The 27689-nt window shown below is 40.3% G+C and overlaps 1 protein-coding gene across 1 annotated transcript in view; it reads left to right on the forward strand.

Annotated features, from left to right (window-relative positions):
- ITPR2 (inositol 1,4,5-trisphosphate receptor type 2) overlaps positions 1-27689 on the forward strand; it is a 273845-nt gene that overhangs the window by 170948 nt on the left and 75208 nt on the right. The window contains exons 38-43 of the mRNA XM_065626844.1: positions 18912-19020; positions 20693-20880; positions 22179-22362; positions 23495-23751; positions 24654-24854; positions 26787-26897. Of these exons, the coding sequence (XP_065482916.1) occupies positions 18912-19020; positions 20693-20880; positions 22179-22362; positions 23495-23751; positions 24654-24854; positions 26787-26897 (1050 nt within the window). The remainder of the gene's footprint in view (positions 1-18911; positions 19021-20692; positions 20881-22178; positions 22363-23494; positions 23752-24653; positions 24855-26786; positions 26898-27689) is intronic.

A 27689-nucleotide genomic window follows, 5' to 3' on the forward strand; every position in this document is an offset into this window, starting at 1 on the left:
GACTCTGCCCTTAAGGAATTGTTGCCAAACTTGTGATGCGGGGTCAGGGCAGGGAGGGGGGAATAAATCTGCGCTTACTTATTAAATTGCATGTACTGTCTTTTGTTGTGTATCATCCTTTTTGGTCTGGTCGCAGATGATTCAGCTGTCCGGTTCCAGGAGAACATTTTCCAGCAGTGTTGTTTGGATGTAATCCTTTTTCTGGTATTGTCCTGTTTTACCCCCATAGGCTTTCTGAGCGTGTGTGCCCATCTGTGTGTGGCAGTGGCAGGAGCTTTCCATCCAGTCTAGCTGTCTGCAGGATCTCACTGGTTCTGTGCTGCCTCGCTCTCTTGGGTATCATTTTACTCTTTGATTGGGAAGAATATGGTTTGAGGGTTTGTGGCAGAAATTCATTTACTAATTCATAGGGGAGGAAAGTGGGGGAGGGGAGGGAAGGGAAATAATTCTTTGGTACAGAACAAGAATCCTCCAAGGACATAGTTACAGCATTTCTTGTTAAAGTACAACGTGTTTGTTTTCCAATCGTGTAGCAAATGCAGTGATTCTGTGGCTTAGGCTGTTGTGTACTTGACACACAGCTATGATGCTGTGGCAGATACAGCTGTTCTGAGCTGAGCAGTTCCCTGCTTCTTGTCTGGTCCCACTGCTTTCAGGGGAAACTACTTGTTCACAGGTGTTCATGTAACATGATGTTGCTGCCTGGCAGCTGGAGACATGAAGTTGAATGCAATGTTCGATTTGAGGTTTCTCAGTGATTTTGATGCAGGGATCCCAGCAGAACCACATTCAGTTAAGAACCTGATCCATAGCTCTTAGATTTAACTATAGGATGTGCCTGCTTACAGCGTACAGTGCTGCCCTGCATTAGGGATCGCTAGGCTAGCTCCACATTAACTTATTAACTAATTTCACTAGCAGTGTTGTGCGGCTTCCCTTTCTGGTGCTGTCTTTTCATGTTTTCTGAGGTTCCTCTCTGTAGTGTTACATGGATGCACGCACAGGCTCTCAGGAACTGAGTTCAGATTTGGTGTTAAAATCAAGCAGTTTGCTGTTTGATGTGTAGATTTTTTTTTCTTCATAAGATTTTAAGTTAGGTTAAAGGTTGATGCTTCCAAATTTTATTTTTTAAAGGAACCTGATACCTGTGTGATAAACACGATAAACCTGGTGTCTGAGGAGCAGAAGTGCACATAGGAAGTCACTGGAGCTGACAGATTTCAAAGGGCTGTAGATGGTTGTGTAAGCCACAAGCTCGGATGGTTTGATGTAATGCTGTTTCCAGACAGTGTTGGGATTGCATGTGCCAGTGCTGTGCGTTGCCAGACAGAAACCACAGCAATTCACCCTCAACATAATTACCACCTACAGCAAAGCTAGCAGCTTTTAAATGAGGAGGAGTGGGATTCTTTCTCTAGGAGAACGCCAAGGAGTTTATGTCTTGCTGTAAATCTACCTAATCTCTTCATTAGAAGGGTAAGGAATAGCAACAAACCTCAGCCAACATTGTACATAATGAAATATTTTTAAAATACTCTCTCTGATGCTAAACCGTAGCACAGGCAGAAGCCGGAAAAATCAGGTGGCACTTCTTACGACTCATACAGTGTTAGTGATGGATTTGGATGTGCAGCATAGCTTCTGTTACGTGTGTGCATTTAATGTGCATTTTCAGTACCTCGTTTCCCTCTAGCTGGATGCTAAGATTAGTATTATTATAATTATAGCTCTAGCCACTTGCAGGCTTCTTTTAGATCATTGTTTACTTAAACACCCGGGAACATTGTTAGAGGGGAAAAGGCCAAGTTAAAATGTTATATTTAATGCTTTACTTCCTTTTCTTGCCTACTTTGCTAATTCCTCTCATTAATATACTAAGAATCAAATTGGCTTACGAGTATTGAGGTTGCTTGTGTGTGGATTGGGGAGGGTGGGTGGGGTGTGGGGGGGTTGTCCCTCATGGAGGTCAGACATGCAAAACCAGATACTTGGGCTTTGATTGTCAGGGAAATGTAAGGTTTTGTACCTGATCCAAACCCCGCTAAAGATGGTGAAAAGATTTCTAATGCCATTAGAGCCATGATGGGATCGCTCCTGTAGGCTGGTGTCTGGATTCCGCTCCTTTGCATTAGCTGAGCAGCACAGAAGGATCGGTCATAGCAAGCAGGCAAGTAGCCCCTCTGCCCACCAGCAAAGTGGTCTTCACTGGTTTAGAGATTTCTCAGTCATGGCACCTGCTCCTCACTGTTACAAAACTAAGGTAGTTGTAGTACAAATGTTGATGGGGAGAGCTTAGATCAAAACTGAGGATTATTTTTTGCCACTAACTCTGACCATGTGTGGAGCTGAGCTCCCACACTGCTCTCAAATGAGCTAAGGAGGCCCTTGATGCCATGTTGCTCTCAAATCTGCCTACTTAGTTTGCAGATAGATTCTGTTACTTTGGCATTTATGTGGTCTATGTTACTCCTTCTTGTAATTATGGGCACAAAGAAAGGCTGATATTAAAAAAAAAAAAGCCATCTCTTGTGGCACACATCTAGGGTATTAGTCATTTGGATTAAGAAAGTGTGGTTTTTACTTGTGCCCCTCTTGCATTTGTACAGTGGATGCCATGAAGGCTGAAGATTCTGCTCTAGCAAAACCTTAGGGTGCCTTCAGTGCAAAATTTATTACAGTATATGGAAACTCACTCACTGCCAAAAACATTGGACAAAGTATAAAAGGAGTCTACTTTCCTCTGTTACAGGTCTGCAAAAAATTGGAGGAATACATGTGGTTTGATTATGAAGCATTGTAGGTCTGCACATCTGCATTCAGCTGAATCTGATGAGCTGAATGCACCTGGCAGGCATACCCTTGTGCCTCTGAGATCAGCTCCAACATCTCTGCTTAGTTCTTAGCTTGTAACTAGCAGCTCCTCCAGCACATCTTTGTTTAGCAGCCATGCCTGATGAAAGTGTTTGACCATTACAGCTTTGCAATAAATACATCTGTAATCTTGTTGTAGAAGCATCTTAATTAGCAATGTTAAGAGCCAGCTATAAGAACCACATTCGATCCATGTCAGTTCCTAGTTGTGGAATACTTTATATTATCATAAATCTCCTTGAGATGGATTTTTCATCCCCTGAAAGATAACATTAGCCTCACCTGCACCTGAGCTTCTTTTGTGTATAATTTAATGCCAAAAGCAGGAGAAAGTATCTCAAGTGATTTCCTGTGAACCTTTGCTCTGGGTGAAGGAGGAGACAGCTTGCATTCACTGTCTGAAAAATGGTTGACTGCTGGATCAGTAGATCAGATAGTTTGGTGCACAGGGGTGAATATCCTTTGCCACTAGTAGACACAGTGGTATGAAGCAGGTTTTCTTTTTAAATTGAGAGTGCCTACCTGACAGGTAGAGTGGTATTTAGGCCAAGAGATGGGCTTGCAGTGGTGAAGCCATGCTTGTCCAGCTAAGAAATCTATGGCATCTCTCACCTACTGGAGGCATTCAGTAGGGACACAGCTTACAGCTCTACTGCCCAACAGGCACAATTAGCATCTCCCCACAAAGACCCAGTGATCTTTGAAGGATGCGGGAACACGGTATGACATTTCATGTGAAATAGCTGTCCTTTATTGTTGTCAGCTTGTGTGATACCGTAAACCCTGCGGTAGATATTTACAGAGTACTTGTGCTGTTAAAGGGAAACTTTAAAAGAGAAAGCTTTTCGTAATCAATAATTGAGTTATTTTAACGCTGGTTGCATCTCCAGCCCATGTTGTGTTGGCTCAAGCTCAGAGTCTAATTTAGGTAAAACTTTAGGCAGGAGGACAGTGTTCTGAGACAAGCTGCCTGCCTGCAGGTCCTGTTATCATCCCTGCAAGTGAGGGCCATTGCATCTCTCAGGAGTGGACCGTAAATTAAGGCCCGCAAGATCTGGCTGTTTCCTCTCGATCCTGCTTTTGTCTTTTGCTGTATGATATTAGATTTGTATCCACCTGTCAAGAAACAGATCGCCATGGTTATCTCGGAATTCATTGTTATTTTGCAGTGTTTTTATGAGGCCGGTAGCCTAATGCTGCAGAGTTGTTTGTAATGTTTAGCTTCTACACCTAAAGCAGTGAGGTATCCATGGTAACTGTCTCGCCTGTACACTGTACCCCAGGCTGCCTTTTCATACAGGTCAGAGCACGCACATTCCCAGATACTGACTCAATTTAGTCTGCTTTAAGCATCAGGTATTATGAAAAAGACACAACTCTGACTTTTTTTTTTTTAATTGAATTTCGTATTTAATTAGCCATTTGAGCCTCTGCGTTCTAGTGAAAGCAACGTAAAAAACCTTTGCCACTGTAAATAGGTCTGTTGGCCAGATCTGTTCAAATTAAACCTGGGACTTGTGCTCAAGACGTTAAGGGCTTCACAGCAAGGAAATTCCAAATTAAAGTTTCTGCTTTGCTGCTGAAGAATCGTCCTAGGTTGAAGTTTAAAATAGCACAGTTTCATCTGGGTCCTCTGTCAGGTACTCAGTATACTGAGTTTCCTTTGATTTCTCTTGTAGCTGAGGGCGCTCCAGGATTAGACTCCAAAGATTATCCTCCTTCCTTCCCCATCCTCATGTTGATTTGCAAAATACATGTTCATGGAAGGTTTGTTTTTGTTCTAATCTACCATGATTTTTTGCTGTTGTCTGAGGTGCTTCTCTACACGTAGCCAAGTCTGTGGAAAATTCTCTGCAAAACTGAGTGCTGTGTGTGGAACTTTCTTCACCTGCCAGCCTACTTCCATCTTAAGCTTGCCCTGTCCTTTTTTGACATAATTTTGCTTCATCTTGGTCTGTTCTGTCGGTTCCAATACTTTCGCTATAGTGAATCATCAGGTGTGTTTCTTCTGAGCGTTCAGGATAGTGATTTGAGTGTGAAGGAGGAGGAAGAGGCTCAACTTTTAACCAGATGCTTCTTTCCTGAATGCTCGCTTGCCCTTTTCCAGTCTCCTTCAGAACAGTTTTGGCGAACAACAAGGAGGCATGTTTACCAGAGTTACTGAGGGGGAGAAGCTACAAATCAAGTGTCACATGTATTATAACGTGTCATTGGTACAGCCAGGGGACAGGGAGGAAAAAGGCAAATTCAGAGGGGACAAGAAGGAAAAAAAGATGGAAGACAGCAAAGCAGGAGAGATGAAATCCAGATCTTGTCCCGGTCTTCTACATAATCCCTTCTGTACTGTATAAATCTGTCATGCTTTTGGCTGAATCTTGGCAGCTCTGGGTGCCACAGCTAGAATACTAATACTTGTTCCTGTGTATAGTGAATTTTAGGCCAGAGAAGGACATTAAGTATTTAGGCAGAGGCATCTATGTAAGTGACGCTCAATCCTCAGCAGTCAAAAAGCCATTTCAATATCAAGTGGACTCACAGGGAGACAGAAAGGCGCTTAATATGTATAGGGAACCAATTTATGTAACAAAGTCATTGCAAAGTTGTAATTAATCAAGGGAACTAAAGAATGGCGACATTCTGGGCAGTGTTATTTAGGGCTAAATGAGGGATTTGGTGTTCATAGGCTGTCATCAGAACTGAGAAGTCTGATGCTGTGGCTGTCTCTGCCATGCAAAGGCATTCTTTAGCGTCCTAGAGGATGAGGTATTTTGGACTTTGTTAGTATTAGTACAGAAAAATCATCTGCAAGGGGCAGAAGGACAAGTTTAGAGAGTTACCTGGCTGATCAAGTGAGCGTGGGTACCCAGGTCGACACCAACCGAATGCCTTGCTGAAAAAGGGAGCCTAGAGCTTCTCTCTAGGAACCTGCCTTTTGTTCGAAAGCTGAAGTGCTTCTACCTGCCATGGTTTTTATATAAACCAGTAGTATTTCGCTAAGCAAAGATGAAGACAGATAGATGAAATACAGACCTCTTTTATGTGGGGATTTTGGTTTTGTGCTCTCTTATTATGGCAGTTCTGCTTTTTGCCTGTTGAATGTAGGGTTCCGGCTGATATTTTGGGTCACTGTAGTGCTCTGCTCTGGGTGTCCCCTCATCAGAGATTTCATAAAAACAATTCTTCTCTCGAGTCTACATTGCACCACACCAGTTTTTGGATCCAGTACAAATAGCTTTAGTACACTTCATGTTCTCTTTTAAACACATGTGGATTGCCAAAGAGGATCAGACCAGAGGATTAAGAGTGCTGTCTCTCTGTGTGGCCATCACCAGATGCTTCAGAAGGTCTAAGAATCCCCAATGTAGGCAGAGCTGAAGTTTTCTATTCTTCCTGAAGTCTTGGCATAATCCTTAACAGTAAGATCATAAATCTGTGGCCCCTAAAGCATGTCATTTTGTCTTCTTTCCCATAGTTGTTTTTTTAACATTTGTATTGTAATTGGTTTTGCTTCTTGTGTATAGAAATGCCCAAATCCTCTTTGAGTCTTGCTGAATTCTTGGCCTCTGTGACTTCCCATGGTAATGAGTTCTGCCATCTAATTATTTTGTGGGGCAACAAGTATTTCTTTATCACTTTTTTTGTTGACCATCTTTACATTCCATTAAAGGCCCTGTCTGGAGTGGGAGAGGAAATAGAAATTCCCGCCCTCCCCTTCTCTTCACCATGTATACATTTCTGTAGTGCTGTCGCGTCTCTTAATCTCTTTTCCAGGGCAAGCAATCTCAGTCTTTAGTATCACAGTTTTTCCATACCTGTGTGTACTCCCAGCACTTCTCTCTGAGCCTTCTGGGAGAAGGCAACTTGTAGTACACACAGAACTTCAGATGAAACTGTGCCATTGAACCAACTTACGGCACTAACTTCGTCTAAACTATTTCCTGCCCTATTCAACCTTTTAACAAGGTTCGCATGGCTATATGCTAACTAATCATAAAATCATAGAATGGTTTGGGTTGGAAGAGACCTTAATGATCACCTAGTTCCACCCCCCTGCCATGGGCAGGGACACCTTCCACTAGACCAGGCTGCTCAAAGCCCCATCCAGCCTGGCCTTGAACACTTCCAGGGATGGGGCATCCACAGCCTCTCTGGGCAGCCTGTTCCAGTGCCTCATCACCCTCATGGGGAAGAATTTCTTCCTTATATCTGATCTAAATCTACCCTGTTTCAGTTTAAAGCCATTACCACTTATCCTATCACTACAGACCCTTGTAAAAAGTCCCTCTCCAGCTTTCTTGTAGGTTCCCGTTAGGCACTGGAAGGCTGCTAGAAGGTCTTCCTGGAGCCTTTTCTTCTCCAGGCCGAACAAGCCCGACTCTCTCATCCTGTCTTCATAGGAGAGGTGTTCCAGCCCTCTGATCATCTTCATGGCCCTCCTCTGGACTTGCTCCAACAGGTCCATGTCCTTCTTATGTTGGGGGCCCCAGAGCTGGATGCAGGACTCCAGGTGGGCTCTTGCCTAACTAAGTGCATCAGCAATGCTGCATTCAAAATGGAGGATTTTACTAATAATCAGAATAGCCTGAGCTGTGAAGTATGTAGCCCCTAAGACTGTTGGTGGATTCTGTTTTGTATCCATTCAGAGCACTGTCTGGTTGGCCTGCATGTGCAGTCTAATTTCCAGTTTGGAACTGTAAAGTTCATCTTAGTTTCCATAATGTCATTGAGCCCTAATGTTGGGATGTTGCATGGCATTTATCGGGGAGATATCATTAATGGGGATATCAGCACTCTTGAAACACAGTAGAAAAAATTGCAGTCAGAGGACCTTCAGAGCATGTTTTCTCTAGGCTCACCGTCAATCTGTGCCATACTTAACAGCTCTAAAGAAGCATATGACGTTGTATTTCCATAGCTACATGCTGTGCCTGTAGGAACATTCCAGTGATAATACAGTTCTCCTTGGAAGCAATAGAAATTTAGGCATTATAATAGCAACAGCTTCGAAATAAATGTGCACTAAAATATATTATGATGAAACAGCTACTGCACATGTGCAGCGATCTTATCTCAGACATAAATAACTCGGCAATTTTAGCAAATATTAAATATAAAGGGGCAATTTAATATTATGGGTGAACAGCTTGCATATTAAATTTTATATAAACATGAATCTGTCATTTAGTAGTGGGAATGTGAAAAGCTGAGACAGCCACATGAAAACGTGTCTTCGTCTCTAACTTTGAACGGCTGATGAAATTTCAAGCAAATTTTTGTCATATTTTCAAGCAATTCTAGAGTTGCTTGAATTTGTTTTGGTTTTTTTTTCCTGCTCAACCTAGAATAGAACTTTTTCTTGATCTTGTAAAACTTAGCATTTAGAAATTGCTGTTGCTCTTAAAATAAGATGACAGCTTAGAAGCTATTGGGGTCTGGTATGACAGCTAATATACCTCTGAAAGTTATTAAAAACAAAATGTTACTCTCTTAATAACATTTCAGTTTCATTCAGCAACTTTGGCTAATAGAAACAGTTTATGAAACTTCTGCTGCAGTGTTATGCAAAGTCAGAATTATTTCCATGGCACTCTTCAAAGGACGTTATTAGGTTTATTTGAGCTGATGAAATCTTAGACTCCAATAGTGGAAAGCTAATATTGGCCTCTAATTGAAGAGGGAAGATTGAGAACTGCTTTGAAAACAGAGAGGTTTTTCCTGGTAGAAGATGCCTTCAAAAATCCAAATGTCTGCCTATGATTTGGAAGAGATGCTCTGTTACAAAAACTTCAGATTTTGCAAGAAAGACCAGCTCCAACACCAAGTCACTGCATTTTTGTGAATCAGTAGGTAAAAGCCAGGATATACCCTGACTGCCCCTGGATGGATGCTTAGCCTGCTCACCTGTTAATGACGTTAATGGGGGTCGAGGTAGCTTAGTCTAACCTAGTGTCTAAACCGAGACCTGATTCCTCATTCCTGGGGAATTATCCTGCCAAACACTTTTTTTTCCAGCCTCCTGAGGAATGCAGTGCTCAGGTTAACCTAGAACCCAACTCTTCCACATGGCAGAGCAGCCTTTGGCAGACTAGAAGCAGAGCTCAGATCTTCAATAACTTTGTTTTAGTTTTAAGATTACCATTTCCCATACTTTGTCAAGGGGTCCTTTCCTTCTATGATAGCCATACCTCGTAATCCTGGATCACCATTAATTCTTAGTTACTTGGGCTCTGTTGCTGGCAGTGGATGTGCTGATTTGCCTTTTGGGGAAGAGGAGATGTGGCGCTCTGTGACGACAGCCCAGTGTCAGCAGCTGTGTCCTTGCTGAGCATCGGTAGCAAGGATCTGAGCTCCTCTTAGCACTCAGGATCAACAGATCTGCTGGAAAAGGTTGCTTAATATTTACTTGATATTTACCACCTCTGGCAGCCAAAGTGATGAGTCAGGCTCCTAAAAATAATGAAATTACTTTGATATGGTTTCTTAATGATGAAAAACCCAACAACACACTTTGGTTGGTTTGGAATTTTTCTTTTTGTTTCTTTGGCCTTCTGGCTCTGGCCACACAGATTTCACATTTCCAAGTTCTATTCCTGGGACCAGGAACACTAGAAATTATGTGTGTGGGGGGGTGTGGTTAGTTGTTTGGGTTTTTTTGTATTTTTCATGTGAATGTGAATTTTCCTGCAAGCACATAACTCCAGGTGCTAAGCTTAAAGTTCCAGCTATCATGAAAAGGGTAGTAGAATTGGGAGACTCAATTAAGTTTACTGGAAATTTATTCAAACTACTACTTTTTTTAAAAAACAGAGAGCGTGAATTATAAATCCTTCTAAGTTATCTCTGTCAAAATGGATAGCTAACAAAGACCAAGTGCTGGATTTGTGGTGTTGTCTAACTTTGCTCTACTTTTCTGTTAGTCTGAATGCCTCCTCATTTCATAGATACAGCCGAATCAGTGCAGTGGCTGGGAATTGTTCTCCTCTGCTTAGGAATGGAGGAAGATGATTTGTTTTCTTTGCCATGCTGTGCAGTGTAGAGCAAAAGGAGAATCTGCTAATCACTGCAATTAGCACTAAGGACTTCTCATATTGTATCTTGATCGTATCCAGGCTATTCTTTTGAGCTGCTGTGTGCTCATTTTCCAGCAAGGTAGATGCTAAGACTGTGTTTCCATATATCATCGATAACACTGGCAGTTTAAACGTTGCTCTGGCCCTGAACATTTAGCTTCCTTTAGCTGCTCCAGTTTTGCTGCATGGATAGGAGCTGCTTAAGTGTGTTTTGACCCGCTGTTTTCGTTGGCAGTAGCCACAGTCTGTGCCAGAGTGTAGGAGCGCAAACTCACTTGGCCCAGCATTGTATGTTGGCCTTTCAAGAATGTAAATTCAGGTCTTTCATTTTCCAGCTGTTTAAGGCCCGATTTTGTACAGTCTTCAGGCACCTAAAAATGCAAGTATACTTGGAGGTAGACACACACAGAGTTGGTTTGCTCCTTAATGCCTGAAGTCCAAGAAATCAGCAGTAATACAGCATCTGTTTTCATCTAAGAATGCAAGGGACATTTCTCAGAAGCATCAGGCGTGTTGGTCGCTTTGTCAGGCTAGTTCTTGGGGCGCTACAGCTGAGCTTGTTGGTTGTCGTCAGAAGCACATCTCTAAATCATAGGACAGAATCTAGCAGTTTAATCTACTGAATGTTGTGGCGTTCAGGCAGGAATGAGTGTCATTACAGGAAAAATGGTTGGTTTTGATGAGGGATTGTTTTGAGGCAAGGCACGCATCCTGTGATGATTTTGCGAGGTAGTAAATAAGGAGGATTAGCACTTCTTAATATCGCTATCTTTTTTTTTTTTCTGATAATACAGGCATACAAAGCAGTTTTAGCTGAGTAATTAGTATTAGCTGGGCATGTTTATATATATTGGAAAAAGTGCTACAGGTGGCAGTTTAATGGCATTTCCACAGTAAAATCCCAAATCATGAAGTACTCATTTGGTATTGATACAATGCAGAATTTATGGCAAATCCACTTAAAGATTTCCAGAGGCCTGGTAACCTGGATTGCAAAGTAATCCTGATATCTGGTTTAGAAAATGTACAGGTACCTTCAAACGTAAGTGGTGAGCTGAGTATCTGGAACACCTCAGAACAAATTCTGAATTTCTAATCTGTCTTCAGCAGTCTTTACTAGTAGAAGAGGTTGAAGTTGAGATATCAGTGGAACTAGTGGTGGGTAAAAATAAGCAGGTGAAAAACTGAAATAGAGAAGTGCCCCCCCGCCAGCCACTTTGAAAATCCTGAGCCATCAAGTGAAGCTCCTAGCATATCTAATTCAAAATAGGATAGACAGTATGTCTTCAGTGCATCCCTTATCTAGTAAATCGGGTATCTCTAATGCTTTGGCTTTGAAGTTCAACATAACAGTAATATTGTGAAACAGAATAATGTAATGAAAATACTGTTTGGCCACTTGTATGATTTTTCCCTAGCTACATGTTTCAGATTGCTCTTAAAACGTCAAAGCACAGTAGTACTCATAAGTATGCATCTGGAAATTAAGTGTCTGTTTTAGTAAATATTCACATTAGGACACTTAGGAGTGAATTTTTCTTGCAAAGCGTGGGGAGTTCCACACAGAAATCCTGTTAACAAATAATAGGATTTGTGTGCATAACTCTCTGTGCATCACTTTGAAAGTTTACCCCCTGCAGCATAAGAGTTAGATAATTTTAGTCTTTGAAAATTATGCTTTTCAGATCTGGTCTTTTTCTACAGTATGTTATTGATGGTGTAGTCATAAATGCTTCTGAATAATCATGATCAAACCTTACATTGTTTTCTTTCCGTGGTGGAGAACTTGGGTCATTATGTGTCTCAATGTTTTGTCTTGTACTGGAGAAAGTTGCAAAGGAAAAACTACATAGGTGCAAACGTGATCTGTTTTGTAAGAGCACAATTTATGACTACAGATGGAAACCATATAAACAAATGAGCAACAGGACAAGTGACAGATATTAACAATAATATTTGCCCACAATGAAGACCTGTTCTATATATACAAATGTATACATACATATGTAGAGACCCCGTATTTGGACCAAAAAAAAAAAAAGAAAAAGACATTTGACAGCTAGTAATATTTTGTGGGCCAGTAGTAAAATTTTATAACATACAAAATCAAACTGTATTTTAAAAATGTTGTCTTCACAATCTAAGTCTGAATGCCCTAACGCTGAGTTTTTCACTAATCCAAACAGTTTTTCTTTGCTGCTGTATTCATAGTGGGAACACCTTTTAGAGATATTGCCAAAAAAAAATCTTTCTTTTAAGATGACACTTTCCTGAGTTTCTTCAGGGTGCAAAATTGGACAGTTACCAGGCAAAAACTCGTTTTCTTGCAATGTGTCCAGTATTCTTTTCACTATCCATATTGAAAATAGACTGGCAATAGCATTTGTTTTGCAATATTTTGGCACTTAAGCTTCCAGCTTTCTATGGAACCTGGAGCTGCAAATGAAAGCAGTATGGAAAGACTTCTAAAAAAAAGTGCTACTTTTTTAAACCACTTTAGTTTGGTTTTAGAGAAGGGTCATGCTTGTGGTTCTTTATTTTATCTGAATCTGTTAATGAATCTCTGCACTAGTTACAACCTCAGGTTTAGCAGTTAGCGTTTGTGATGTGGGCATTTTGTATTAAGACAAGTGGGATTAATACCAGATTTATGTAGGATTTAACAATGGCACATTTAAAAAGTGGGGCGTCTCTGCCTAATGAGAGACAGCTGAGAGGTGTGGGTGGCCAGTTCTGCTCTCCTAGGAGAACTGTGTCGTGAAGTCTGGTGCATATTTTGTTTTCTTCTTTTTAGAGTTGTGTAAAAACTTTTGCTAGGCAAGTATGTGTGTGCTCCTTCTCCTACTGAAGTTGCTGGCAAATCTCCTGTTGATTTTAGTGGAAGCAGAGCTGGACACCAGCTGGACCCAACCTCATATTTAAAAGTGCTTTTCCCCTGAGGTGAATAAATGTCTCAGTGTGCAAATACGTCTGCTGTTGGGTGTCATATTTTATTCGTGAAAATAGATCAGTTTCAACTATCAGTTGGCTATGAAAACATCTTGTTGCAAAAGGATCAAAACCAGGAAAAAGCTCACTCTGTGTAAAAACAAACAAACACCCCCCCAAAACAAACAACCTTCCCCAACGCGCGAGCCCCCTGGAAGCTGCTGGCATCATGAAGACAGAAATTTTCCGCTTTGTGGACATAGTAGGAGTCAAGACGCTGGGGCTCTCTTCCAAGCTTGTGCTTGTGCAATGCTGTGTGTGGGGTAGCTGTGTGCCTCCGTTGATCCATTTTGGAGATGAGAAGATGTCTGTGCCATCTTACATTTCAAGAGCAGGTTGAATCATAATTTAAAAGGTTATAAAACTTACATGCTTGGTATCTTCACAGAAGCCACTTGTGCAAAACTTATCCTTCCTCTATCACGTTTAGTCTCCAAAGGAAATAAAGGAACAAAATAATGTGAAAATGGGTGGAAACCAACAAAAAATCATCCTGAAGCAGACACTCAGTCCAAGCAGAGTAGAAATTTCATTTATAAATTATGAGAAGAAACTTGTGGAAGTAGATGTTTTTAAACAGCCTTCATAGAAAGCCAGGCTTCTAACCTCATCTATATTTACTAGAGGAAAAAGTGGCATGATGTCTTCATAGATTATGTGAGATGACATATTTTTGTCACCAGGCTTGTTCTCTTAATGTAGACCACAAGATCTTCAAATAGTTTCTGCCTGAGAAGCCACCTAGTCGTGATTTAGTAACTGTCAGCAACAGAGACTATCACACCTCTTCTTAAGCTGTTCCAGGAGCTGAATGCCGTTACTGTTATATAAAATAAAAATAAAATTCATAACCCACAAACTGAAAACTCCAGCCTCCTCTACCTCTTTTCTTGCTGAAGTTCTCTGTCTTCAGCTTCGTACCAGTGTGTCTTACACCTTCATCTTGTAGACTGAACTCATCCATTATCGGATTTCTTGTCTAGATAATCAGAAATGGAGTTCGTGAAGTTCAGGTTTAGACTGATAAGCTGAGTAAATTGAAAACCTTGAATTTCTGATGAGAAGGCATGTTGTATTCTTTAATCGATCTTGTGGACCTTCTTCAAACCTAATCCAACTTGTCAGCGTTCTTCTTGAACTGTGCACACCAACTTGTGATGCACTATTCCTACAGTAACATGCCCCTGCATGTATAGAAGTAAGATAGTCTTACGAATCCTTCATAATTGTTCTTGCTATTCTTTCCAGAATCGTGTGATTTGGAGAATTGTCGTTCCACTGATTTTTCCTCCAAGACCTTCCATTATTCCCCAGAGTCATGGACTCCTGGAACAGAGTCCTCCATTTTTTTTGTGTTCAGCGTTTTATTGGTGTTATGCCTATAACTAGATATACAAAAGTTTGGACATAATGAGGCTCATATTGTTTACTTCTAGTCAGTTAAATAAATGACACCTAAATTGTTATTGGTGACTTGACCTCATCCCCTTTTCTTCTTGTGTCCTTTCTAAAGGCTATTAATAATTATTTTCTGTGTTCTTCCACTTCATTGAAAAAACAAATCAGGCAGACAATAAATATTTTGTGGGATTGCCCATTTAGAAGCGCATGCACTCATTTATGATGTCTTGCTTTAATCAGAAATTTTGCCTTATGGGATTGTGTCACACCAGTTTACCAAGCTTTGCCAATCAGAGATATTTTTTATCATTTGCAAAACAGAGAAGAACAGGAGTTTGAGAAGGTCTATTTTTCTTAAGCTGGTGTTAAGGCAATTATAACAACATGATGCCAGTATTGTAACTGCTGCTGATTTGTAGCAGCTTCCTTTAATTTTGTATTAATAGGGCTCAAAGTCAGCCATTCCTTAGTTTTTCCCAGAACTAGTATCCCAACCTCCCATGTACTATAAGCGTGTCATTGCACATTAGATTTCTCCCAGTTCTCTGGAATTTTGTTTCTGTTCCAAAGTTTCTGAAAACCTGTATTAGCAGATCAGAGATCCCAGCCAGCTCCTCTTTTATGGACTGTAAGTTATTCAAATCTGAAGATTTAATATGCCTAATTTTCATGCGTCCTCCTGGGTTAATACTGGAATATATGCAGAAGATTACCCACTGAATCATAGAAACATCTGATGGATGTGGCTGCCTTTTCTGTGTTATCACCGATAACCTGAGCATTTCCACTTCATTATTTTAACATACAGTGGCACCCAGAAGATATCGCCAGATCATCTAGTTCAGCATCCTGAACATCATAAATATCATTCCAATTCCTTAAGAGGTGTGCAAAGTTACATGAGACAGGACAAATAATTTTTGGCAGTGTTACACGGTGAGGTTGTGCTGAAGCAGATATCCATGATAAGCCTTACATACGTTTCTCAGGCGTTGCTTCCCCACATTGAACCCCCCATCCTTATGTGGAACCAGCCTTTTGCAGGCTTGGAGAAGGAAAGTGAATAAACCGTTGTATTAAGGCATTTAAATCGAGTTTAAAGACCAACTAGTATAATGAAATATGGAGTGAGAAAACATCATTCGTTTGTGTCTACATGTTCCTATTGGAATAATTTTTCCCTATTGGAAACTTTTGTCTGTCAATCGCTAGCTATTTAGAACTGCAACAACAATAACCAGTTGTTGCTTTCTTGTGTCCTCAGTCTTTATCCTAGCTTTTGTTACAGACAATACAGTGGTATTCATGGGTAACAATAAGACTGTTATATTTCATTGTGATTTTTTTCAAAGCTATACAACATTCTAGCCATTATAGAAGGATTGCAGTCAGCTGAGCGATGTTTACATGACATTTCCATACCCTAATAAGAGGTATAAAAGAAAGTGTATTGTAGCCAGCAAGGGAGAGATTCAGCTTGGAAGGTCAGGGCTTCTGCCACGTGTAGAAACTGAGTCAAGAAAGGTAACACTGTGCTTGCCTCGTGTGCTTTTATTTTTGACCTCTGCTTCAGTAATGCGAGTGTCAGTAACAGTTGCTGCAAACTGCTTATTCGTGGTACTGCTGCAATCACTTGCTTTTGGGCAATATTAATTTTGTGGCTGTACTAAGTTAGGAAACTGTTTATGGGGACATCAATGGCTTGGCTGTCTCACTTGCCCTGGCAGCAGTTTGTCTTGTCCACGTGGTGGGGCTGTTCTTGACTCTGTTTTCTGGCATTCCTGTAAAAGCACACCCAGACACCTACCCTAGCAGAATTGGCACTCTTTCCGGGAGCAGGGTCTTTCTAGCATTTTCTAGCATGGTGCCTCACACAATTGAGTGCTGGAGGTGACAGGTGTTTCTGATACATTGCATGAGCATTTGCGTGTTTCTCAGGTCTGGTTCATACTGCTGGGCGCTGCTGCTCTTTGAGTGGCCGCTGATTTCAGAAGACTTGGGGGAGTTATACGGCTACCCAAGGTCATTACAAAGGGGATGGAGATCCCAAGCATGCAAATACGTGGGCTGAGTCTGAGGGCATGTTTTCGGCACAGCTGTCAGGCAAAGCAGAAGTTCCATCACAATCCTGTGTTTCAAACATGATGTCCTTGACTTTTGACACTTTGGCCTCTGAGAACTGTAAGTGTTGTCTGGATTCATGGGAGGTTGAGAGACAGATGGAGGGAGTGAAAGACAGCAGGAATGTTAATAATTAAGACTTGCTCCTTGGGACAAGAAGTGAAATCTATGCCTTAGTTTGGGTATGGGTGGAGCTGGATTCCTTTTTCTTTGAAGGCACCGAGGCAGGAAGAAGTTCTGAGATGTGCCAACACTTACTAGCTTCCACGCAGTAAGACCAAAGTGCAAAATCGTTCATTTTATTAGTCAAATGCAATTTCATGATCTAAAACATTCTTCCTGATAAAATAAAGGCTACTTTGATTGAACAATTAAGCTTGTAACCACGGGTATTATTTTTAACTATAATGAGATGGCTTTTGGTGTTTCTTCTGCACTGTGGCTGTTTATATGATTTACTGTGTCACTCTCTTAATCAGCAGCAGACTGCATAGATCGCTGGTTGAGGAAGTTGCCTCAAGCTCAAGTTGTTAATGAAGTAGTATGGCAAATGCCAGCCTTTCTGATTAAAGGATCTTGTCTCAATGCAGTACCTATTCTGCACGGGGTCCTAGTCTGGAGTTAGGAAGGGTTTCAGCTCTCTGATCCTATTTGTGTGATACAGTTTTACAATTCTGTGATATATATGCCCGAGAAAGTTTGAAAAGGGACTTTATCCTGGTTCTTAGTCCATGTTTATCAGGTCTTGTGGGAACTTTTTTCTCGTCAATAACACGTTTATCTTCTTCAGGAGATGAGGAAGAGGTTCACTTTCCTCTAAGACACTGGCGTTGGATCACAGCTAGAGACAGGATGTTGAGCAGGAGGAGCTGCTGCTCTTAGCCATCTCAAAATCTCTTATGAGCTTGATTATTGTACCTTGTCCATGCATGCAGGGTTAAACCCCATCACAAACTAGGCTGGCAAGGAATCTGTCTCTATAAATCCTCAGAGACTTCTGGTTCTTTGTCATCCTCTGTAGTGTAGATCATGGTTGCTTAAGCTCACCTGAAAAGTCCACCTAATAAATTCCCTGGCATCGCAGGTGTGTAGGTGATGCTTTTTCTTTTTCTTGCAGCCACTATATTTATGGCTTTTGATATTTTACTGTAGTCCTTGCACATTCATTGGCCATTTGAGGGAACTCTGTAGAGACCATTATCAAATGAAAACATCAAAATACAAGAAATAGGAAGGAATGGTTGGCTTGTGTTGTCAGGCTACGCAGAGAATACTGCATTCTGGCACTTGTTGGAGGCGGACAACCTCTTTGTCCTTGAGGTCCACGAAGCAGTGAAGCTCCACTGTGGCATGTAGTTGCTCTTGGAAATACTGCTAAGTTAAGACAAGTGGGAGTGTGAGTAGTGCTTCTTGAGGTGTTTCTGGGGCTTGCTTCCCCACTGCTTGCTGTATGTGGTGGCCACGGAGATGTTTCAGTTGAAAAGTTGACTGCTGCACTAATGTGCATGCACTGGTGAGCTGGTAAGTACTGAGATTGCTTCTGGTGCACGTGTTTCTAAGAACTGGTTTTCATTAAAACCAGTAGATGACTAAAAGTAAGGAAGAAATCATCTTGTTCTGCTGCCGGGCTGTTGAAATGAGCAGGTTTTCCCCTTCTTGGTAATCATCAGAGACTTTGCCATACTTCTTTCTTCATAAAATCTTAGGTTACACATACACCTGCAGTTGCTGTGTCATCTACTGCGTCTGTAAAGCTGAATGTTGTCTGCAGGTGTTCCTGGGAGACGAAAGGCAAAATTAAAACGTGAAGTAATTGATGCCCCTCACTCTTAAGTCAATGTGTGTTGTGTTGCAGAACATAGGCAAAATGAAAGGGAAGATCTTCAGAGAGCTGCATGCAAATTTTGACTGGTTGTGATTTTGGAAGTAAAGGAACAAGGAGATACAGAGAATGCTTTTTAAGCTACTCTATCAAATGTCATATGTCTGTTTTAATATTTCATGTGATGTGGCTTCTTTCAGATGATCAGCTGGATTATCTGAGATCAGAGAAAAGGGAGTGATTCTACTCAGCAGCAGAAAATAGGAAGAAAGTACTGCCATGGCAGGGTAGGGCACAAACACTGACTGCAGAGCCTTGGCACTTTGTAGAATTTGTTTCAATACGCACATCTTACTTTAGCCAGTAAAAAGTTATTGAGGTGGAGATATTTGACTTATAATCAGTTTTAAAAGAAACTTCAAAGAAGGTTTATACAACAGTATTTTAGATTCTTCCCATGAGATTTGTTACATAAGACCATCAGGTGTTTGTTTTCTGGACACCTTTACTGTTTGTATGCTTACTAATTAATATGGAAAGACTTAATAAATTATGTATCTATGTTAAACACCTTGCTTTTCAAACAAAGGAAGTTGACCACAACTCTGATTTCTTCTATTTTTACCTTTCTCTTAAAGGGCAACACTTTAAGGAAAATACTCCTACATCGCTACTTTAAAGGAGAATATGGAAGTGGTATGAATGGGCCTCTGTCTGCCAGCTACAGCAAAACTGCACAAGTGGGAGGTAAATCCACACAGATCATTTAAAGAGCATGAAATTGGCAGCACCATTTTTTTTCTAATAGGCATGTTGGAAGGGCTCCAGTGATTCAGTCGATAAATAAACCAAACACATTCTGTAACCAGTGAGAAGAAAGGTAGTATCAGACTTTTCGTATTTTTAAGTTGCATGGACTTGTCTCAGATGGCTGGTGTGCATTTGGTGGTACAAAAGTAGAGATTTTCCTCATGCTTCACAGTCAATCGTTCAGTTTAGGTCCAATTTGTAATACCGTTTTAACTTGCCAGTAAATCCACCTCCAGAAATCCAGCAAAGCACAAAGCATCTGAACAAAGATGTTGCTGTTTCTGGAAACTAACAAATTTGTTGAAATTCTGGATCCGTTACTGGTATATGAATTAAAAAAAAAAAAAAAAGATATAAGGAAAAGCATCTCACAAATGTACTGGCTAGGCAATGGAATAGATTTCCCTGAGAGGTTGCAGAATATGTCAGTTCTCATTACAACTTCACTGGACAAGACTCTGATGAACTTGCTCTGACTACCATGAGCAGGAGGTTTGAGTAGGTGGTCTCTCTAGGTCCCTTATAACCTAATTTTTTGCATGATTCTGCTACTGTAGGGTGGTTTCTAAGAAAACCCAAAATAACGTATGTCATAGGAAATGGGGCAAAAGCTAGGTATAGAGCCAGGTCCAAATACTCGCCATTGCATTTTCAGACTGTTTAAAGGCATGCCCAGATTTGCAGGCATTTCCAGATGTTGCCCAACTGATCCTCTTCAACTGTTTCAGTGTAGACACTGGAAATGTTTGCAGCCTTAATATCCTGTACACCAATTTTTTTCTCCCTAACAAACAGGAGAGTAAAGTTTTACTCTTTTTTTAGTTCTCTTGTCTAAAAAGCGTGTATATGTATATATGTGTGTGTGTGTGTATGGTGTCATCACAAAGAAAGTCTGAACCATTTCAATCACTTTCATCAAAGCAGTACTGACTGATTAAAGCAGTACTATGTTTTTCCTAATGAAGCAGATGCAGTTACATCTATATAAAAGTAAGTATAGGAGGGAAAATGGCAATCTGTGCTAATAAAATATAGTTGGTTTAATAAGCTAATATAATTTAACAAAATTCCTTAAAACTGCACCTTTAATTTGGATTAACTCAAGTCTCTATTCTCAAAGAACATCATTGCGATGCTAATGGTCTAGGAGTTATACTGGCAAAAGCATTTAGCTAGGAGGTCATACCCGTAACCAGAGTGCATTTACCAGTACACAACCTTTGTGTAGATTATGCCTGAGACTGAAAAGCAGGTTTAAACGTGGTCTCAGAGCAGTGACCATACACACAACTTAGCGTATGCAGCAGTGCAATTAAAGAAGGGGTTTGGTGGACAAATCTGTGTCATTTCCAACTTCTTTATTGTCTGAATATCACAACAGAACAGTGGCTTGGGGTTTTGTTTTATTTCTTATTCTTGGAGCTGAACATTGCAGTTTTACTCAAAAATCTTTTTTGTATCAAGGGGAATTTTGCCTCAAACGGAATTTCAAAATTAAATATATTACATTGCTGCTGTGTGCATGAGACAAATGATTATTACTAATAGATTCATTTTCATATACATATGTGAAACAAACATGAATGGTATGTGTTTGTGTAATTTGCAGGTGGATTTTCAGGACAAGACTCAGATAAGTCTGGGGTAACAATGTGTGATATTCAGTGCCTTCTGGATAAAGAAGGTGCATCAGAACTAGTCATAGATGTTATAGTAAACACCAAAAATGACAGAATTTTCTCAGAAGGCATTTTGCTTGGTATTGCATTGCTTGAAGGTGGAAACACACAAACACAGGTACTTATTTACTTATTTATTTATTCATGTATTGATTTTCAAATGCATGTAGTCTGGAGACAAATAAAAAGAACCTTTTTGCTGTGAGTTCTGTGAAACTATAATATGTGACCGTATAATACAAATGTAAATATGCCCTGTTATTATGCAATATCTGATAGTGTAGAGTCTTTAACAGAATACAGCATTTTTTAACTGTCCCCTTCTGTGTAGCACAGTGCTTCTTTTAATCTGGTCTTTGCCATACAAGCATTATTTCCAGTTATTTCGTATCTCTCTTTGCAAAATTAAAAATTACAATACTTTCAAGTTTATAACAGAAAAAAAAAAGTGTTTTTTTGGAAATGCCTGGGGACATTAATCAAAATCTCCAAAGAGAGAAAAACTGTCAATTTGTCAGTACCCCATTCCATAGAAAATAACTGCTTTAAACTACAGATTCTAGTTTTTGTGAATGATAGCCCTCTCACTCAACTTTAGTCAAATAAGATTATTGTTTATTCTTACTCTATGATCAGCAGAGGTATCATGAGAGGGGCGAGGTGGTGTGAATCTCTCACTGCATATCTCATCATTGCCTATGAAGGGAGCCTGAGTTACCAACTTACACCTCATTGCAAGACTATAAAAGTCAAATGAGGGGAATCCCTTCTTGTATCTTTGTTCTGTAAAAAAGATACAGATTTATGTGACCCTTAGAGAGTGTCCAGAAAATCTTAAAGAACGGAAATTTTGTTGCAGCTTTCCAAAATGAATGGTTAGGGGCCGTAAAAGGCTTTTACTTTAAGATTGATTTTGTAAACTGTTGAAAATTATACTCAACCAGTGTGACAGTAATACTGAGAGACTGGACTTAATAACCTAAAATATTAATTTCCATTCTGTGTGAAGTACAAAGAATGTACACAATCTAAGCTATAATATTACATGTTCATGATTCCCCTTATTGTTACATAATAACAGTTACTTTTCACCATTATTTATAGATGGAATATTATAACTCTAGAATGCCTGGAGAAATGGAGAGTGTCACCAAGTAATTTAACTTCAGGTGTAATATTGTGACATTTTAAAGGTTGCAAATAGCAGTGTTCACCAGTTTATCCAAATTTTAAAATGTTATAATCGATCTTTGTTAGCAGCCTTGTATATCACTCTGTGAAAGAACGGGTCAGGCAGTGACCGACATTTGTTTTGTGTAAGTGAAGTAATTATTCATCATTTGTTTCATAAAAAATAGTGTATTTTTGTATTTATTCTTCTTAGAAGATTGATATCTAAAGAATTTTTTTTTGCAGTATTCGACTTACCAGCAACTGAAGGAGCAAAAAAAATCAGAAAAATTCTTTAAAGTCCTGTATGACCGCATGAAAGCTGCTCAGCAGGAGATACGATCAACAGTGACAGTGAACACGATTGATTTGGGGAGCAAAAAGAAAGATGATGATAGTGACCTGACTATATCTGTTCCCAAAAAGAGAGGTAAAGATGCACCCATGTAAACAAGGGCAGAATCACAGAATGTTAGGGATTGGAAGGGACCTCGAAAGATCATCTAGTCCAATCCGCCTGCCAGGGCAGGAACACCCAGATGAGGTTACACAGGAAGGCGTCCAGGCGGGTTTTGAATGTCTCCAGAGAAGGAGACTCCACAACCCCCCTGTGCAGCCTGTTCCAGTGCTCTGGCACCCTCACTGAGAAGTTGTTTCTTCTCAAATTTAAGTGGAACCTCTTGTGTTCCAGCTTGAACCCATTACCCCTTGTCTTACTGTTGGTTGTCACTGAGAAGAGCCTGGCTCCATCCTCGTGACACCCACCCTTTATATATTTATAAACATTGATGAGGTCACCCCTCAGTCTCCTCTTCTCCAAGCTAAAGAGCCCCAGCTCCCTCAGCCTTTCCTCATAAGGGAGATGCTCCACTCCCTTCATCATCTTTGTTGCCCTGCGCTGGACTCTCTCCAGCAGTTCCCTGTCCTTCTTGAACTGAGGGGCCCAGAACTGGACACAATATTCCAGATGAGGTCTCACCAGGGCAGAGTAGAGGGGAAGAAGTTCATTATATTCAAACCACACTGCACCACTGATACTATGCTGCATTGATCAATAAGCTTTAATATTAATCATTGCTAATTTGCGTCTTTCTGCCTGTTTTTCTCTAAATTATACGCCACCTCTTAAGCTGGTTTAAAGGAATTACCTTTGGTGAAATCAGTGAAGCTAAGCCAGTTAGTGCCAGTAGAAGATATAGAACCATATTTTTAGAGAAGCAGAAGTAGAGGCTGCTGCTAATGGGGCTATTTCACAAGAGCAAGCGCAGGAACCGATTTCCCACCCTGTGGTCCTTCCATTGTTCTCGTCATTTATTGTATATGGGAGAGAAATAGTAGGGCTTTTTGTTTTAATGTTCTGTTTCACTCTGGTTTGTGGTTTAATTGGAACATGCTATCCCTGCATGAATGTTGCTTTGATATTCTTTGTAAGTTGCCTAGAGGTCTTTGAAAAGTTAGGCACCAACAAAGAAAAACTTGCATTCATTATTATTGTTTTCTTATTGTTTAATCAAATGAGGAGAAAGAGTTTCAAAAATGAAGGAAAATTATCTTGTTTTCAGTAAAGGATTCAACCCTGCATCTGAAAGAGGGTATGAAAGGGCAGTTAACAGAAGCATCTTCTGCAACGTCCAAGGCTTACTCTGTGTATAGAAGAGAGATGGACCCAGAAATAGATCTTATGGGCTCAGGAACAGATGCTGCAAACGCAGAAGAGAAGTCCGCAGAAGAAGCAATCATGAGCCCTGCCATAGCAATCATGCAGCCAATATTGAGATTTCTTCAGTTGCTGTGCGAGAACCACAACCGAGAGCTCCAGGTAAAGTGATTTTGAGCTGAGCTTCAAAAGAAGTATTACAGGAGCTGGAACGTCATAAGGGAAGAAAAGCACATCTGTGCCTGCCTCCTATTACAGAATAGGGGTGTCTAAAATGTTCTTCTTTTGGTCCAAGCCATAAAATAACCCTTTTCAAGAATGGCTTCCAAGATCTGGTTGAGCTCATGTTTGTGTCCTCAGAATTCCTTGGGACCACAGCTTAGCCACAGGGAATTGAGATCTGTCTAAATGTCCCTAGTAGTATGGTTTCTGTGCACAAATGGTGGATTGCTTACCATGAGCTTGGAGACCACAGGAAGTTTCTGGGCAAAGTTTGGGTACTGCTCTTTTCCCTAGGCATTATGATTGAAGGCTTTAAGATGCTACATGTGTCCCTGTTACAAATCACTCCCTCTGGTAGAAATTACTGTCCCCATAGCAACCTTTGCAAAATGAATTTTCTGCAAATATCCCTCAGTGCTGTGTCCAGCAGCCTCCCTTAGAGCAGTGTTAGGCGTGGTTTGAACTACGCTACCGTTCTGTACTGACACTGCCAAGCAGCAGTCGTAATGTGCCATTACGCCTGCTCTGCTGGGGGTTGAGAAGCTTCCAAGAGAAGGATCGTAATAAAAAGATGGATGGAGTGTATATGCAGGACATATATAAGACATTTAAGGCCAGTGTGGATGTTTGCAAAGTTCATTTGCCTAAGCCCTTCTTTCTCTACTGGTCTAATCAGATAATGGTTCTCAACTGCTGCACTAAGGCATCATATATTTTCTACAGTACCTAAGGTACACTGGTCATATGGTCATACATTGTTTCCTTTAATATTTTCATGAAAAAAACTGTGTGTTTGACTTGACTCTCTTGGTTTTTTGTTATTCCTTTTCTCCATTCACCAGAATTTTTTAAGACATCAGAACAATAAAACAAATTACAACCTTGTTTGTGAGACCCTTCAGTTTTTGGACTGTATCTGTGGAAGTACAACAGGTGGACTGGGCTTATTGGGGCTTTACATAAATGAGAGGAATGTGGCTCTTGTGAACCAGACGCTGGAAAGCTTGACTGAATATTGCCAAGGTCCATGCCATGAAAATCAGGTAGGGCTCAAATAACTTGTGGATGCAGAAGAATATGCCTGGATGTATGGTAACTGTGTGCTTATTGTAAACCATTCAGTGTTCTTAACAACATAAATTCACTTGTAATTGCTATGACTAGTCTTAACGCATTTCAAGCTTTCGTGAGGCCTGGGCTATACTTTTATGTCAGAATGTAATATAGTTTCTTCCTGTAGTATGTCCACATCTGTCCTGGGTTTCCTGTATTTTTGGAGAGAGTTTAATGTATTATGTCAGTGGGTCCATGGCTCAAACCTCACCCTGCGAGACTGGATTTCAAGTCATAGTTGTGGAAGTACATTGAAAACATAATCTTGTTTTCTTCATTGTCATACAATTTGTCTTTGCTGGTTTTTATGTTGGTTGCTAAAATTTACTTTCCTCAATTAACATGACTGCCACAAAGTTTCACTTACTATCTTGCTATACTGCTTATCAGCATCTTTAATTATTATATCAATAGTGAAATGGACAAGACTGAAGATCACGCTTCTAATCTTCTGTGCCTTGCTTGATGCAGTCTTTTCAAGTCATATAGCTGTGACTTTTGGTAGATTCCTCTATAGTGCTGAGGTAGTATAGCAAGGTAAAAAATGTAGTTACATGCTGCCATATTTTATCTGAAGAGAATTGTAGTGAAGTTGTCGCAGTGGATGAAATTGCAGAATTTTTACTATGGATTAGTAATGGGAGTATTGTGGTGGGTGAAATTACAAAGGTTATCTATTCTTGATACTAGAAATACCAGAAGAGATACGTGCAGTATTAATGCTACTTCATTAACATGCACAAATGAAGTGCAGAGTGCTTCTATTGCCATTGCTGGTAATCAACAGCCTTTACTTAATTCTTTAAAAACAAACAAATCCTTTAGTGGACTAAATTTTGAACAGTCACATTTGATTCACTAATGGGTGGGGAAAAAACATCTGTAAAAAGTAACAATTACAGGACTGGAGATGGAAGAAAAAGAAATCTGTCTCAAGTTAACTTGTTCTCCAACAAGTTTACTTGAGGAACACTGATAGCAAAAGGGAATGATTAGTTACACTTTATTACTTAGACCTACCTGCTGGGAAGTCCTCAGGATTTGAGTTACGCTTGTTTACACCAACTCCAAGTCTGAGTCATTGTATTTCATAGACAAATGCTCCACACTCTCGTTTTCATTTTTTCCTCTCTGTCTTTCTGGAAAATTTTTCCTGTCCTATTGTCCTATAAACTTGTTAGAAAAACATAACATAGGCTTGTATAACTGACACTTATTTACAAGGCTGTAAAAGCGTTTGGGAAGTACCATTGGTCATAATAACAGTTTTGAATTCCATGACCAGAAATGTCCTCCTGTGCAGGACATGTCCGGATGCATGTAGAAAACCTTAATCTTTGCAAACACTTCATGCTATAACAGCAATATTAATGGTGGATGCTGAATGCAAATTAAGAACTTGACTGTGCAAATTTGACTGTGCCTACATTCAGACATGTCTTTTATGTCTCTGGATGCGTGTTCAGCTGAATCTGGCAGCGTTCCTGTGGGCTGCTGTCTCTAACTTGTACCACTTGGTGCCAAACCCTGCATCATTCTCTGCAAGTGTATTTTAGCTTATACCACCTTTGTTCCAGCTGTGTGCTTCACTGCTGGCAGTGTTGGGGTTAGTTCTGTACTACGCAGGTCTCCTCCAGCACCTCTTGTGGCCTGTTTTCAGGCTGCTCTGCTTTGACTGGGAGGTTCATTGCTGTTACAAGGTCCTTCAAGTTCTGTTGGGGTTTTCTTTGGGGAATTTGCTGATGTGCATATACTCTCTCTCCCTCCCTCCCTCCCTCCGCCTGTCCCGTGTCCCTCTTTCTCCCCTTCCTTCCCTCCCTCCCTTCCCCCCTTGCCTCCAACTCCCTTCTCTTATTTTGCAGACTTGCATAGCCACCCATGAATCTAATGGGATTGATATTATAATTGCACTCATCTTGAATGACATAAACCCTCTTGGCAAATACTGCATGGACTTGGTGCTTCAGCTGAAGGTACAGTAAATGTAAATTTGTTTATTTAAATTTGAGTAATAATCGAAGACATACCTATGCAAGAGCTCTAGGCAACCTGACATTTACTTAATCTTACCATAGCATAATATACTCAGCAGCCTTTGAAAACAAACATTGCAAATGAATTCAGCTCAGCTTCTGAATCCTGATCAGGCCTTCTACCACAGACCTTTTGATCCACTGTTGTGTTTGGGAGTATAACCTGAGCTTTTCTAAAAAAAATCCTATCAAAGAGACGTAATATAACCGGCATGAAGAGTCTATATTGTGGGTATAAAATCTCACAGGATTGCTAAATGGCAACGCTATCCAGACATGTAACAAGTCAGGCATTTACTGTTTATACTGAACTCTTAAAAATTATTTGAGAAGGAGATGTGAGAGAAAGAATAATATATCAGGTGACCCATAATGTCAAATAAAGTTGAAAACAAGGCTAAAGTAAATTGTATTTTATTTCTCTTCTCATTGTTCTCTGAGGAGGAGGACAAAGTGTAGAGTGGGAGGGCTTGTAATTTTGTTTAGTATTCTCTGGAAAGCTGCATAGGCTCATAGATGTTTTCCTCTGGTCCATGTGCCAAGTAGCGTAGAACTTGTCCAGGAGGAGCCTTGAGTTATTGCCTTTTCTTGCAGATAGCCTGTTTCCTCTCCACAACCAGCAAATACTTTGTGGTAGCTGCACTGCATCATATTGGCAACATTATGGATGTCTAATAAAATAATTAATATAGCTATATATCATGTACAATGAAGCATTGAATCAACAGTGCT

The sequence above is a fragment of the Caloenas nicobarica genome, chromosome 1 (genome assembly GCF_036013445.1).
Source record: "Caloenas nicobarica isolate bCalNic1 chromosome 1, bCalNic1.hap1, whole genome shotgun sequence".
Taxonomy (NCBI): Eukaryota; Metazoa; Chordata; class Aves; order Columbiformes; family Columbidae; genus Caloenas; species Caloenas nicobarica.